The following is a 15865-nucleotide window of genomic DNA, read 5'->3' as shown; positions in this document are numbered from 1 at the left end:
AGTTTGGGCACTGAACCAGCTGAGCATTTACTGCCCAGATGCCTTTCTGATACTTACATGGCGTTTGCAGCAGATATTTTTAATTTGCGCCTGAGGAAAGAAACATCTGCTGCTACCCACCTTCTGAATGAGAGATCAACATCTTCACCACTAGGCCACCACAACGCTCAAATACACCACTCTTCAATATCAAGCAGAAATCATTACAGGAGAAACAATTTTTATAGTTTTTAAATAGCAAAACTAGACACTGTGTTTTTCTAATTGAATATAATTAGTATCCATGTCAGGAATCCTCCTCTCTGAACTTTTTAACTGCTATTTATTTTGTACCTAGAAGGAGACAGAAAGTTCCTTCTAGTTGTGAATAATGCATTGTATTAATCTTTATCAGACCTACTTAAAGAGTTCATACCATTCTTATAGATTAAGCCAGACCTTGGTAAAAGATGTAGCAATCCTTGCTCGAGAGATTCATGATGTTGCTGGAGATGGCGATTCCCAGAGCTCATCTGGAACAGGCCCAAGTACTGCCCACAGTTCGGTGCCTAATACCCCTGCTTCAACCATTTCGGCAAGAGAAGAGGTATGGGAGCTGCTTAAGGTTGTCAATAAGTGGTGCAACATCATTGACCAGAAGTCCATAATATTCATATTATGGTTGAATCATAAGATTCCTAATAAGGAATATTATATAATAATAATGATATCCATAATAAAGCATTCAATTATTTTCATATGCAAGCAAGGTTATCTCTATACGTGGTTGTTCTTTACTGAAATGGTAAACTTCTTGCAACATCCCTGTGTTGCTAAGTAGCAGAATTTGAAACAGCTGATTTTAGGATTTCTGTCAGTCATAAGGTACTTTCCAGTTTGTGGCAAAAAAAAATTCACCCTAAAACTCCACAACTTGAAGAAGGTTTTTTTTTAGTGATAAACCATTGTGTTAAACTTGTATAAAAAGCACAACCAAGAAAAACATGACTCATGGATTTAGTCAGAGGTGGGTTGCTCCCGGTTCGGCCCGGATCGGGCGAACTGATAGTAGCAGCGGTGGGAGGCTCCATCCACCCGGATACTTCTGTGCATGCGCAGAAGTGGGGCATGCACATGCATGAGCACACATGCAAGCAAACTGGTAGTAAAAAATGGAAGTCATTCCTGATCCATATGAACATTGCAATATTGGATTTTTTTAGAATGTACATGGGTGAAGGGACAGCATTAAAACAAGCTCTGGAGAAGTTAACACTTCATTGATAATCAGAGTAAGAGATTGCAAATATTTTGTAGGAATGTGCTTCTAAATTTTTCCTCAGAGGACCTTTTGCATACTGAATGTATCAGCTTGTTTTTTTAAAAAAAATGTGTTTAAACCATTACCTATTATTTCATTGGCTTTATCCAAACCCAAAATTAAAACAAACCCAGAAGATAGATTGTTTATATTTAAATTACCATGTCTGTTCACCATTAAGATCCAAAGCTATCCCTTATAATTATGAAATAAGCCCAGTTGGGACCAGATTAACATTTAGACATTTAAATGGAATTGATGGCCAAATTCTGGTTTTTATTCTGGAGAATTCTGCCCCTGATCTCTCAACTCCAGCCTTGGGCAGTGGGTTGAAGAAGGGGACCTCTAAGGTCCCTTCCAGCTCTTATGATTCAGTCCCAGTACTACACTGTCCACACATCTGGGTGTGGTAAACAAGAATGTTTGAAACCCAGGCTGTGCTTTGTATTACTTCTACTACTATTAGTGTATGGCATTGTTACATTAGCCACAATGCTATTGCAAAGTAGTTTGCTATCAATTTACCAGCTCTGCTCATGCGCTTCCCAAGTTATGCCACAGGAGGGCAAGCTAGTACCAGCTGTGTTTTTTTGTATTTAGTCTATGAGATCTAGGTTGCCAAAATTGAGGTGACCACTAGATGGTAGCAGGGAGTTATAGAAATCTTATGATTCTCTGGTGGCACTAGATGTGATGGGTATTGTTACTTCTTTGATTTGATTTGGCCTTTTTGATTGTGCTATACTCTACTTTGCATTTAATTCTTCCAATCTTATGGTCAGCACTGACTTGCTCTGTATCCCTCCCTCCCCTTCTTCCTTTCTTTCAATACAGATTGTTCATTCAGCTTTGCAGGCAGCAATTCCATATCAGGTGCATTTTCCATCCCACTTAATGTTCTGCTTTAAAACCTTTTAGTGTTCTCTAAATATTTTTTTCTCTTTTTCATTTTTTCATTCTTTTCAGCTTTCTCACTTTTTCTTTTCCTTCTTTCGATCTTAAATTTTCTTTCACCAAGATTTAGAGCTAAATCCCTATCTTTCCCCCCCACCTAGTTATATTCAAATAGACATTGAACTTAAAAAGTTGATGCCTAAGGAATTACAGATAGTCCTTGACTTGTGACCACAATTGAGTCCAGAATTACAGTTCTGAGTCATGCCAGTTGTGAAGCAGGTCATCATGTGACCCCCCTGATTTCATGACAATTTTTGTGGTGTTTGTTAAGTAGATGGTCATAAATCGAACACCATGGTTGTTAAGTGAACACTGTGACCACTAAACAAACCCATTGTTCACCCATTGGTTTATGCTGGAAACTAGAAGTAACGAGGGCGCTGCAGATGGCTATAAGTGCAGCCCAGTTGCTAAATGCCTAAAATGTGATCACATGACCGGAGAGATGTGGTGTGGCCTGGATGCCGCAACTTTGAACCCAAGTCATAAGTACCTTTTGGGGTGTTCATTGTAAGTTTGAAAGGTCACTAAGCGAGGACTACCTGTACTCAGTTGGGAATCATCATTTCTTCCCCCCTTATCCCTAGAACTTACCTCCACATGACCTGCGTACATTGGATAAAACCATGTCATGATATGGGCAAGTTTAGATGTCACTCACTTATTGTGCTTGTTGAATGCGCAGAAGGGAGGGCATGTGTGCTACCTTTGCCCTTCGGATGTTTATGCATTGAGAGAAGCCTTGTCCGAGCGACCTAACATATACAATTGCAACTGCATGCATATATAGGCTTAATCTTGCAATTGTGAACCCTGCCCTGTTTGTATTCCTTGTTTACTTTTCATGGGTTTCCAGTCAGTCTTCCAGAATACTGAAGTTGGAGGAAGAACCGCTAGGAATGGATCCATTGTAGGGGCTTTAGCCAAATTGCAAATATGTATTTCTAAAAGGCTCCATGAGTAAAAAAAAATGGTGTCTTACTAGGATTATGCACATGGAAATCTTAACTGCATTTCACATTCATATTTCCTAAACAGCAAACAAAACAAAAAACCCTCTCTAAAGGAAAGTTTTAATTGATAAAATGACTAAGTCCATTGAATGTGGACTGTCTTCTACACTTGCATAATTTTTTAATGTAACATTCTTTGAAAAGAGATTCTAATATTTTGGAATGATCGAATAGTACTAATAATATGTATTATATTGAAAGCTGGTGAAAATGACACTCCTATATTGGATACTGCAATATTCAATAAAGATGTGATATCATTTCTATTGTGAATTTTGCCATTGTTTTCTGGAAGTAAGTAAACAAAACTACTTAATATTGAGTCACTGGGTAAATTGTGCAATGCTTTATAGAAATGAAGGAGACGAACTCAACACCATGTGTCATTTTCAGTAGCTTCTCTGCACGTAATGAGTTGCTCCCACCTAGATGAAGAAGACTGGTATTAGAAGATCACACCATCGTTGCTTGTTACTTCTTTCTTATATTGTCAACTAGATAATTCAATTCAGCATTTATTTTTTATTCTTAAGCTGGTACAGCATATATCAGAAGCAAGTCTAAACTTCCAAAAGGTGCCTCCTGGTTCATTGGGATTCCGTGATTTTGACCAAAATATGAATGACAGCCGGGAGGAGGATATCACAAAAAGAACACGGATAAGAAACAGGGAAGAGGCAAGTGTATTTCCATTTCATGGAAGTATAGGAAATTAAATTCATCCATGTCTAAGATATGGACGTGTGAAACTACTTCCGAATGAGATCATCAGTTCCATGAATAACTGGGTGAAGGTTATCAAAAAGACTCATGTTAAAAATGCTATCTTTGAAATTTGTTTTGGTAATTGTATTCCAGGTGATCTTTGACAATTTGATGCTAAACCCTGTGTCCCAGTTATCTCATACCATTCGGGAAAATACAGAAAATTTGGCAGAGAAAATGAAGTGAGTGTATGGTGCCAATCTACTGTAAATGGCTCTCTCGTGTAAACAGCTTATGGATCCTGGAAACTAGCATTTCATACCAGAGTTAGAAAAATGTCATTGATTAATACTGGCGGCTCTCAATTTAGGAGAGAATTAAAATGGGCATTTGTATCTTGGTTAGGATATTAAGTTTTATATCGTAGTCTTGAACATGGCTCCTTGAACTCTTGGAACTTATTTCAAATAATCATGCTTGGAATCTATCCAATAATTTAAATATTAATAATTAACTTATTTTTTAAATCAATTAAAATATGCTTTCAAATGGCCAGTATTTCATATAGATAATTTGATAATTTGGTATAGATAATTTGTAGCATTCAGGTATACTGAAACGTGGGGTACAGAGAGATTGTGTGATTAAATCACCACTATAAAACATTTTATTTTTATAAAGTGGGATATAAAATTCTGTTAAGTGGGTATCCATATCAAGCCAAACCTGGGTGACTTTAGAAAAGCTAATCAGGGTCAGACCTGGTTACTACTTGGATGGGAGACTTACAAGAAAAGTCATGGTGGTCATTTAAGGAAACATTTAGCTCCCATCTGAATATGATGATGTATTATTTTATAGTTGCAATAAATAAAAGCACGTATTTCTGAAGGTTTGTTTTAAATTCTGGAAGTAACAACGTTAATGTATTTGTATCAGAATTCTGTTCCAGAATACTGAGAGAACATGGGAAGAAATGGAAGCCAAAATTAATTCTGACAATGAAGTGCCAATTTTAAAGACATCAAACAAGGTGGGAAATCATTTTCTTAAATTATGTGCTTTGCAGTCTTGCTATGAAAAATATGCATTGATGAACTTGTTGGATTTATATATACAAACGTTTAAGTTTTGAAATAAATCTGAAAGTCAAAAATCAAAATGTGGGATTAGCTCAGGATTTGGATTTTAATCTTATTTCTTTTGCATATTTTTACTTTTGAGGAAGCATGCAAGTAAACATATATTCTACTGACAAAATTCACACTGTGGAACTCAGCACTTGAATTTTAATATAATAGAGTGAAAACCAAAAAGAGTTTTAAAATTGAAATCCAGTTGTAAATCTTTAAAAGTGAATTTAAAGAAAATATGTAGGTATATGTTGTTTTAAAACAAGATTGAACAAGTATGAAACTAGGTATAAATTGGTTTAATTGAATTTTTTAAAATGTACACTATACAACTGGCTTGTTTTGCTAAAGTTCATCAGTATTTAATTTTTTAAATCTAGGAAATCAGCTCTATTTTGAAGGAGCTTCGCAGAGTCCAAAAACAACTTGAAGGTTTGTAATACTTGCTTTCATAGTTTTTTCTTTATGAATGATTAGCCTTAAATAGATATGATTAAGTTTTGAGAAACAGAAAGCTGGAGATGTTGCAATAGGCCATGTGTCGGAGTGTAAAACAAGACTTACTTTGGTCTTCAGATAAAACAAAACTGTCTGCCGAGCAACTTCAAGGGAGGAGAACTATATGCCTGCACTCAAGGGGTATTGGAAGTTTCAACTGGTATAGCCATGATGGCAAACCTATGGCAAATGTGTCGGAAGTGACACGGATGCTGTCACCTGTTGCTCTTCCGATGATCTTCCGGTTTCTGATATGTGCATGCGTGCTGGCCAGCTGGTTTTCAGTTACGCGGGAATGCTGGAAATGGGAAGAGTAGTCACCCGGTGCACATGCGCGTACCTGGCGGCTGTTTTTCCAATTTACAGCAAGTGCATGCGCACTGCCCACCTGCTCTTCCAGTTTCTGGCGCACAAGCACATGTGAAGACCAGCTGGCCAGCACACGTGCACACATCTCTGTGCTGGAACCCGGTTCATCTTCCCGGCACATGCATGGGTACCAGGTGGCTGTTCTTGTGGTTCCCGGCACAGGCATGAGTACCAGCCAGCTGGTGTTCATGCATGCATGCATGCCAGAAACCAGAAGACCAGGTGGCCAGTGCGCATGTGCACACCAGAATCCAGAATATTATCTTCCCAGTGTGTGCATGCGCACCGGATGGCTGTTCTTCAAGTTTCTAGCATACGCATGTGCACCCGCCAGCTGGTCTTCACAGGCACATGTATGCCAGAAACTGGAAGACTAGGTAGCCGGTAAGCATGTGCATGCCGGAAACTGGAAGAGCAGCTGCCCTGCGAACGCATGAACACCGGGCTGCTCTTCTGGTTTCTGGCATGCGTGCGCGCACATGCTTCCATTTCGGCACTCGGTGCCCAGAAGGTTCACCAATACTGTGGTATAGAATGCAAGCAGTTGCTTGATGCAGATGCCATCACTGCTTCATGAATTGCACTGGTTGCCAGTATGCTTTCATCTACAATTCAGAAGGCTTCAATTCAATTCACCTTTAAAACCCTTCATGGCTTAGGACTGAACCCATTTACTAATGGGACAGTGTCCCCCCAAGTCTCTCTACCTGTCTAGCAGGAGAGGTACACTCCCAAGCAGTGGCGGATTCCGGATCCCGTTGCAATTGGTATGATGCAACAGGGCCGGGCGTCCACCACATGTGCGCAGCACACACATGCATACGTACCACCTGCAACGTTCCAGCTGCTTGGCAGAGCATCGCACAGGCACCGTACGCTCTGTGCATGTGCGTGTAAGCCCTGATCGGCTCAAATACATGTAAGGAGGGCGGGTGAGCCCTCAGGAGCACTGTACAGGAATGCTACCTGGTGCTCCCAGCAGGCACCGGTATGCCCATACTGGGGTATACCAATCGTATCCCACCACTGCTCCCAAGTATTCTCAGTTAAGGAGTATTCCATAAGGCTTTTGAGATTTGGTTTTGTCCCCAAGCCCGGGGCCCAAGGCATATGATAAAGTCTGTCTTCTAACTACGGTATGTGGATACAGTAATGAGTTGAATGATGCCCAACTACTATGCATTTTATTTTTATAGTGTGTATTTTATGTATTTCATTGTAAGCCACCTAGAGTCACATATATGAGAGGGGCAGCAATATAAATAAAATCAAATGAATATAATTCAGTCTTCACAAAGCAGTTGTTACAGAATGAGCTTTCATAGCTTTAAATTATCTGCCTGGAGTTTATGCTGCTGAAATACAGTAGTGGCCAGTATTGTGGAAACCTTTTGGGAAAAGTGTACAGTAATTTTGAGGATTGATGGCTAATAACACCATTTTCTTTTGGAGTAGTACCATAAAATTATATATCAATGTAAAGATAATTTAGTCAGGAATGTAATGCAATAACTTTTATGAAGGATTTGCTTTTAGAAGAGCAGTTATAAAGAAGTAAAGTGAAACACATAGAAAAAATGAGATACACAAAAATTATCACCATGTCAGTTAATAGTTGAGTAACCTTTAGCATGAATTACGGCCTTACATCGTCTTCCCATGGAGTGAACCAAGTCTTTTAGTTCTGCAGCTGTTATAATGTGGAACCAAGATTGAATGATTGCTTCTATTAACTGGGTTTTATTTCTGGCTATATTTGGCTATAACGTTTCATAGAATACAGATAATTTTACAAACTTTGTTGCATTACATTCTTGATTAAATTATCTTTCCATTGATACATACCTTTATGGTACTACTCCAAAAAAAGTAGTGTTATTAGCAATAGCAATTAGACATATACTGCTTCATAGGGCTTTCAGCCCTCTCTAAGCGGTTTACACAGTCAGCATATCGCCCCCCACAGTCTGGGTCCTCATTTCACCCACCTCGGAAGGATGGAAGGCTGAGTCAACCTTGAGCCGGTGAGATTAGAACTGCTGAACTGCAGATAACAGTCAGCTGAAGTGGCCTGCAGAACTGCACCCTAACCACTGCGCCACCTCGGCTCTCTTAGCCATCAAACCTCAAAAATACACTTTTTCCAAAAAATTTCCACAATTTTGGCCACTACTGTAGAAGCCGTTCACTGTCCATGCGCTCAATTATTGCTGAGGTTTCAAACATCAAGTGAAAAAATAGGTTGGAATTTAGTAAGAGAGCTGATCATGCTTCTTTGTTTTTCTTTTTGGCAGTTATAAACGCCATCATTGACCCAAGCGGAAACTTGGATTTGCTCACCAATAACAAGAACTGTTCTGTGTTACAACCTGAAGCAGCTAAAGTCAGGACTGCCAACAACACTTCTGGATCTGTGTTGGAGTCTTTGTCACCTGTCAAGAAAATGAATTACACTCCGAAATCGAACTTTGGGTCGACTGGCCTGCAGGATAAAACATTTGTTCCAGATGGGGAGAAATATGTGATCTGACAGAATATTTTCTATTGCTTATCCTGTAGTATGTCATTTACTGTGACGTTTAGTATTGCATATGACTTGTGTGTGAGTGGTTGTGGGCAAGTCCACGTGGAACAGTTGTTTAGATTGTTAGCACATTGCACAAAAGGTACAATCTCTGCTATGTGGGCAGTTGAAGTTTGGCTGAAGCCCTTTGTGGGAAAGAAAGGCTAATGGTGTGGAACAACACATCCACAAGAGAATTTTTTTAACAGAAAGCAGTTTGGTGTGCCATTCTTCTATTGTGCCATAACAAAGCAGACCTTGCATATTCTTCATTCTCTATTGCCGAAGCTCTGATATGTTCTCAGATATAGCCTGTTCATAGCAATTGGTTGAGTTGTATATAGGATCCATTTTGAAAATATACTTTTTGAGACAGTGGATAGCTGGTGCTGTATAATTAATTTTAAATACGGAGTATTCAAATGGTTTGGTCGGGATTTATTTTTCATACTGTCAGGTAAAGTTGAGGCAGCATAGCTTGCTTTTACAAATTCAGGAGCAGTTGCCTGGAAAATGTCTTCGAGGAGGAAGCAGAGATGATATTGAATAATTTTGCTTCCAGTCCTAAGCTTTCACTGTTCCACTGGTTAAAAGAGTGGAGACAAGAGAGCTGTGAATATGGCTGCGTTGTTTTCTGTATGTGATTCATTTGAAAAATTCCAAATAAGTAGTTCTGTAGGAGAGGATTCAATGACCAAATCAGGATTTTGTATAGCCAGGTTGCCAAATTCTTACTGTATCATGTTAGTCTCCATGTAACAAAGAGTTTATGTGCTCTGAATATTTTTTTTTATACGCTATCTAAAGAGGGGCATAAGAATAAATGTTCCACAACTGGGCAAGTAGTCACCATGTCTCCCCAGCACTTTGATGGTAAGGTTTACACAAACCCTTTAACCATGGCCTGTTAAATAAGCTAGAATAGCTGAACTGACACAAGACCCATCTATAAACCATTGTAGTAACATGATCACAACTTGCTAAGCCACCATGTGGCTTGTTTGATTTGGGTTTAGCATGATGCTTAAACTTAAGCCCAAGAGGGGATACTTGGGCTTAACCCAGTTGTGTGGATCTCGTTTTGTTTATGTGGATGAGCCACTCTGGACCACGCACAGCTTGGTGCAATTTATGACTTAGTAGAATTTTGGGTGGGGTCAGTTTAAATGCATTCTTTAAAACTTTAAGCCAATATTCCCCATTTGTGTGTGTGAGTGTACATTGAGGGGGAGGGCTCTGCAAAGCTTAAGGTACAGGTACCAATTTTGCCTATAAATTGCACAGTAACACAATGTATTTCCAAATCATGGCTCAGGCTACTTTAGTGATGGCAGATATCATTTCCCTTTTGGGACTCAGGCAGAGCAGAAAAACTATAGTTTGGCTGCTAGGCAGAAAAAGTTGCTCATCCTGGCTTATTGGGTAGTATGGATCTAAGCTAACCACAACTCAGCCTGTGTATACTTGGTCTGAATCTCACTGACATCCATGCACTATTTAAAGAGCAGAAAGGTACAGGCCTTTTCTGTATCTCTAGGAAAACAGTTTTGAGCATAAAAAACAAACTTTCTCCATATCCTTCTAATTTCAGGGTTTGGGGGTGGACCTTCAACAAGGCATGTTCAACAAGCACCCATGAGATGATCCTCTCATGCTTAGTTCAACTAAGGGAAAGTAGCATGTTGTATCAATAGACAAGTGTTTCTCAGTCATGACTTCTTGAAGATGTGTTTGAAGCATTGATAGTTTGCAGCTTGAAGTTATGCTGACGGGGGAATTCTGTGAGTTGGACTTCACACATCTTCAAATTGCCAAAGTTGAAAAACACTGCAGTTGACATTATGCTGAACTTTTGGTTCCATCAAAAAGCGGATTTCTCTGACTTCCGAGCTGGCCATATGGAATCCCATATCTCTTTCCACTCCAAATTATAAGATGGGAACTATCAAAAATTATTTGCCACAAATAATGGTGATATCGTAGCTGTTGCCTTAAAATTGCTGAAATGAATGTAGTTCCTGGGATATATCTTGGAAATTATAAAACACAGTTTTAGTTTAATGTAGTTTCTAGGAGAATGTAAGTAAATTAAATTGCTCCAATATTCAGTGTTATCCAATATTCCTGTGCTGGGAATTTGAGCACCTAAGAACAAAAAGCATGAATTTGTCCAACTACAAAACAATTTCTAATATTGGTGCCATCCTTTCTTGAGTCTCGATGCTAAAACTTGTTTGGCTGATGATGTGTCAAGTGAGTAGTGCAGTATTATAATTGTATTATGTCTGCCCTTTATAAACTTAAAACCAATATCAAGAATAACTTTGCAAACATTTTAAAATGCCTGTTTTTCCAATTAAAATGAATTGTCCATTTATCAAATCAGCAATGGTTTAAATAGGATGAGACTAAGAACAGCACTGTTAACTATTTGAAATGTTTATTGATATCAGTTGACACAGGGAAGTCTTTTATAACATTCACTTCATTTTTAAATAATTGTTGAAGGCCACCAGATTAAATACAGTTGAGAAGTAAATTAAGTTAAGAAATGAATACAGTTGAGAAACAAATGCAGTATAGAACTACTGTATTTACAATAATTTATTCAGGTCTGAAAATGATGGATAGTGTGGATATATCCTACAGAGCAGCGGTCCCCAATTTTGGCGGCCTGGCGGGGGCGGGGGAGGGGGGAATGGGTTTGTGAGAGTAGCAAGCCGGCCCGCAGCCAACTTGCATGAGCGGTTGGGTGGTGCACACATCCACATGCACACACAGCTTGAGCAAGTTGAGCTGTGTGCATGGGTGTATACGCACTGCCCCACTTCTTCACACAGGTTAAGGGTGTGCGCATGTGCACCAGCCCACTGATCTTGAGGTCTGCTTCTGATTAGGTCACAGACCGGTAGTGGGCTGCAGTCCGGGGTTTGGGGATCCCTGCTATAGAGAACATATTTTAAATGTTAAATTCTAGTAGAAATAAAATTGGTTTGGAAAATAAATGAAAAAAAATCAATTTAGTTGCTCAGAGAAAATCTTTGCTATCCAGTTGGATTTTACTTGATTGTGCACAGGTTAAAATAATGTAAATGCTGCTATTGATGTTGAGGCACCAAATAAAAGTTGCCAGTACTTTTCCCATTAGAAACTGATCCAGTTACAGATTCATTTATACAGCTTCTGTTTAATTGTACCTGATGGTTGCTTGTAAACTTGTCTCTGAGTCATAGAGATGTCACATGTCAATTCTTGCTACTCATCAAATTTTTCCATCGTCGTTAAGAACCCAAATCTTGTAAACCCATCAAAATTCTTCACCTTAACTACTGATGTCACACTAGTCCAGATTTGCCCGCACCAAGTCTACATTAGATTATCTTCCAAATATACTGTTGCAGAGAAGAGAAAGGCTGTGTTTGACTAAGCTTAGGAAAAAACCCTAGAAAAGCACTTTTGTATTTATGCCATCTTCTCAGTCAACTTTCCCCAAAAGAATGAATTGTAAATACATAGAATGTAGAATTCTCAAAGTTCCCAGGCAACATTTATCTGGGGAATTCTAGAAAATGCAGTCTTAACACACGTGGAAGGACATTCACATCTGAGCATATGTTTCATAAATTTTCAAGCCTAAGGTGAGGCGTTTGTCCTAGTCCAGGGCTACATCTATGTATGAACATCCAAAAGGCATGGACATAGAAGTCTGGTTTGCTCACAAGTAGCAGAAAATACTTGGGCTTACCCTACACATAAAATTAAAAACTGAAACAAACTAAGGCTATACAATTAATATATTACAAACAGATTGCATATTCCTTCTGATACACTTAAGTCAAAGAAGAAGCCATGTGGCTTGGTTATTCTTATATTGGATCCCTCTAGTGCAATTTGCATACAACCTGTTAAACATTTAATCCCAGTAGGTGGTGCAACCTAGGTCCCATTTATTTGACTTTCTGATTAAGAGAAAGTCAAATAACAGGACCTACTTGCATATACCCAGTTTTTTAAAATTTAATTAAAACCTTTATATTTGGCTAGCCAGTTTCAAAAGATTACAAAGCCAAGATCATTTGAAGTTCAGTGACAAATGTTTGATTTCTTCAGAGTAGGTAAAAAATTTGGGGTGGGGGGAGCAGCTTATCCCCCCTAGGTTCAAATGACTGATCAAGATTGAATGAGTATGATTCATTAAGAGAATGTTTATCTGTTTGAAAAAAATGCTGTCATTCTCATACTGGTGGTAATAACACTATCATATAGTCTGAGAGTGTGCAGTAACATAAATGTGCTAAATAAATACATATCTAAAACACTGAAAAAAGCAGTTAATGGGGGTAATTTTTGCCCATCTCAAAAGTTTTTGTATAGATTTCAAGCAGAGGTGTGTGTACATATGTTTCTGCACATTTGCCAATAGATAGTCCTTGCTTTACCACAATCAAGACTGGCAACTCTGGTGCTATGCCACACAATTAAGCAAGACATCACATGACTACAATTTATAATTTCACGCCAGCTTCTTCATTGACTCTGCTTGTTGGAAGTTAGCTGTGAATCATGTAAATGGCAATCAAATGACCCTGGGATGCTGCATAAATTAAAAGACTGTCTATAAAGTTACTTTTTCAGTACTGTCGTAACTGCTAAATAATTACTAAACAGGGCAGTTGTTAAGTGAGGACTAGCTATGGCTGGGTTCAATTCAAATTAGGAAAAATTTCAGAGGCAAGTTTTCAAGAATGACCAGCTGTGTACATTAGCAGAAGGAATAACTTGTTCTCATTTCACCTAACAGAAATGGATTGGGTGAGTGTTTTTCTACATCACATGAAAGCAACCTAATACAACCTGTGTACCCAGGAAGGCTTTGAAACCAATTGGAAATGATAAATCTCTTTACATGATATCTTAGACCTTAAATGCACACTTCTGTTTAAGCTGTACAATGAGTGTCTTAAATATATATTGGTACATTTAAAAAAACGTAATGAGTGTGTGTCCCCAAGTTATCCTTAACATAAATCGAAGGAAACATTTGCCCTGAATGTTTACAGATACCTACTTTTGAAAGAAGTGGGAGTGTAATTTGCTACTGATTTTTCACTTTCATAAATGGATTCCTCCCTCCCTTCCTCCCTCCCTCGGCAGAAATGAATTCCTGATCTTGCCACTGTTGAAGTCCAGAAAACTACTTGTTCACTTTCTGTTGTGTCCCCTGCTCAGTGGTGCCTAAGCATCTGCTGATTGTTACTCTGCTGAAACTGTTTTCCACTGTTAAAAACATTTTTTCACAGCTATCATTGTATCTGCATGCCACACTGAAGCAAGCTGAGCTGTATGAGAGTTACTGAAATTCAGCTTTGTGTAACTCAAAACTTTTGTCAGTGACTTCCATTTTTGGTTCATCTTTTACTTCGTTTTGATGTCCTCTTTGAAATACTGTGTATAATTATAAGATCCATCTGATTCCTGCAGACCTTCAATGGGATGCTTCCCTCCCCTTGTGTTAGATTTTGTTTTTTAAAAAATCAGTAATTTATTTTGCTTGACAGGCAGTTTATCTGTACCATTTTGTTTCTGAATAATGTGGATGTCTTTCAAACCAAAATAAATGGTTATTTTATATAATTTTATCACATATTTGCTATAATAAATCATTTTCATACCAGGTTTATACAAAGTTAGAGGGCTGAGCTAATATCTTTGGAGGCCTCAAGTTGGGAAAGGTAAGAAATACAACACCTGTTTGAATCTGTAGGAACAGATTTTCTTTTTAAGGTTCCAGACATCTTTCTGACTATAAAATGCTGGGGAGCAAGGGCAGGAAGGAAGGAAGGAATAAATCCATAGCAAGCAAGAGAAGGATTGGAGAATTGCTGCTGCTCTGTCTTCCACCACACACTGACCTAATGCAAGTGAGCTTGGTGTAAACATTTTTAGGCACCAAAACAACACCATCACTATGGAAGAGGGGGGAAAAATAGAAACATGCTAGAAGGAACCGCAAGACTGCTCTGCTCCTCTAAAAACCCCATGAGAGCTTTATCTGATATATAGAGGCACAATATTGCATATTTAATGAAATAAAACAGGGTAATTAAAGAATCTCAGAGGAAAAAACCCTTTGGTGGGTGCAATCTTGAATAAAGACTACTGCATGCTGCAGAATTTAGTTTTCAGGTTTCATTGGGTGATTGTTGTTGCCTTTTTCCTCACCTTAGTCTCTTCATCTCTAGCCGTCTCCTTGAACTTCCACTGAATTTCCAAATTCCTAGATTACTGCCTGCCTTTCCTTCTCTGTCTCCAGCAGTGGTTTAGGATCTATGCGAAAGTGAGCTGCAAGATTAGATCAGTAGAGAAAGTCCTATTCTGCTAGGTCAGACCTAGGCATTTTATGGTCCCACCTTTGGCTCTCTCTATCTGGCCAGCAAGAGGTCAGTTGGTAGTTAGAAAATGAAATGTGAATAAGTAAGTTGCAGGGAGTGGGAGAAGCAGCTCCTTTAGTCGGCTAGCAAGAGAAGAGCAGCGGCCAGGCTGAGGCAAAGGAGGCATGGCTTCATGCTCCCCTCCTCCGTCAGCACGTGGGTGGCACCAGCGGCAGAAGTAAGCTCAGCTTAGTTTGGTCCACCATAAGTGTATCAGCTTTTCGTGTGGCTCCTTTAGATAATTCATTGCCCATGCCTGTGCCAGGTGGAAAATTCATCAATGAATGGCAGAGGTGCCCCTCCTCCCCTTCAGCACAAAAAAGTTGGCATGAAATCCGTGTGGACTGCCATCCTCCATACAAGCAGGGTTTTTCCTCCACCAAAAAGCAAGCCAAATGTGTCTGTCTAAAGACAGCAAGAGGAAATTGCTTGACTGCATGCGTGTAACTGCTGAACAGGCCTGTTATGTATCAGATTAGCCTTAATCTCTAGCTTTCATTATTATCTAATAATGATTACCTCCTCATTGTAAAGGAGAAATTCAGTCAATGAAATAGAGCGGGAAATAGTTTTATATGTTTGTAAAATCAGCCTTCTGATAGTTGCCAAGAGATCTGGTTTGATTTATAGGCCCTGTAGAGCAGTGGTCTCCAACCTTGGCAACTTTAAGACCTGTGGACTTCAACTCCCAGAGTTCCTCAGCCAGCAAAGCAAAGCTGGCTGAGGAACTCTGGGAGTTGAAGTCCACAGGTCTTAAAGTTGCCAAGGTTGGAGACCACTGCTGTAGAGGCCTGAGATGGGTGAGCATGGAAATGGTGAGCATGGGCCATTTAAGACTCTTAAGAGTCTTGGTGTGAGTTTTCTCTCGAGATGGCCTAGATTAGGAAACAGGAGGC

At 39.1% G+C, this 15865-nt stretch overlaps 1 protein-coding gene across 4 annotated transcripts in view; it reads left to right on the top strand.

The window, feature by feature from the left end:
- CEP170B (centrosomal protein 170B) overlaps positions 1 to 14177 on the top strand; it is an 81115-nt gene extending 66938 nt beyond the window's left edge. For 3 of the 4 annotated variants that reach the window (XM_032235055.1, XM_032235062.1, XM_032235046.1), the window contains exons 14-19: positions 427 to 586; positions 3804 to 3947; positions 4129 to 4217; positions 4915 to 5008; positions 5489 to 5540; positions 8270 to 14177. In XM_032235055.1, coding sequence (XP_032090946.1) covers positions 427 to 586; positions 3804 to 3947; positions 4129 to 4217; positions 4915 to 5008; positions 5489 to 5540; positions 8270 to 8505 — 775 coding nt within the window. In that variant the 3' untranslated portion in view covers positions 8506 to 14177. The remainder of the gene's footprint in view (positions 1 to 426; positions 587 to 3803; positions 3948 to 4128; positions 4218 to 4914; positions 5009 to 5488; positions 5541 to 8269) is intronic. The other variant, XM_032235068.1, reaches the window with a different exon arrangement.
- The last annotated feature ends 1688 nt before the right edge of the window (positions 14178 to 15865 follow it).

Source organism: Thamnophis elegans, chromosome 1, assembly GCF_009769535.1.
Source record: "Thamnophis elegans isolate rThaEle1 chromosome 1, rThaEle1.pri, whole genome shotgun sequence".
NCBI lineage: Eukaryota > Metazoa > Chordata > Lepidosauria > Squamata > Colubridae > Thamnophis > Thamnophis elegans.
This window is presented reverse-complemented; position numbering and strand designations above follow the sequence as displayed.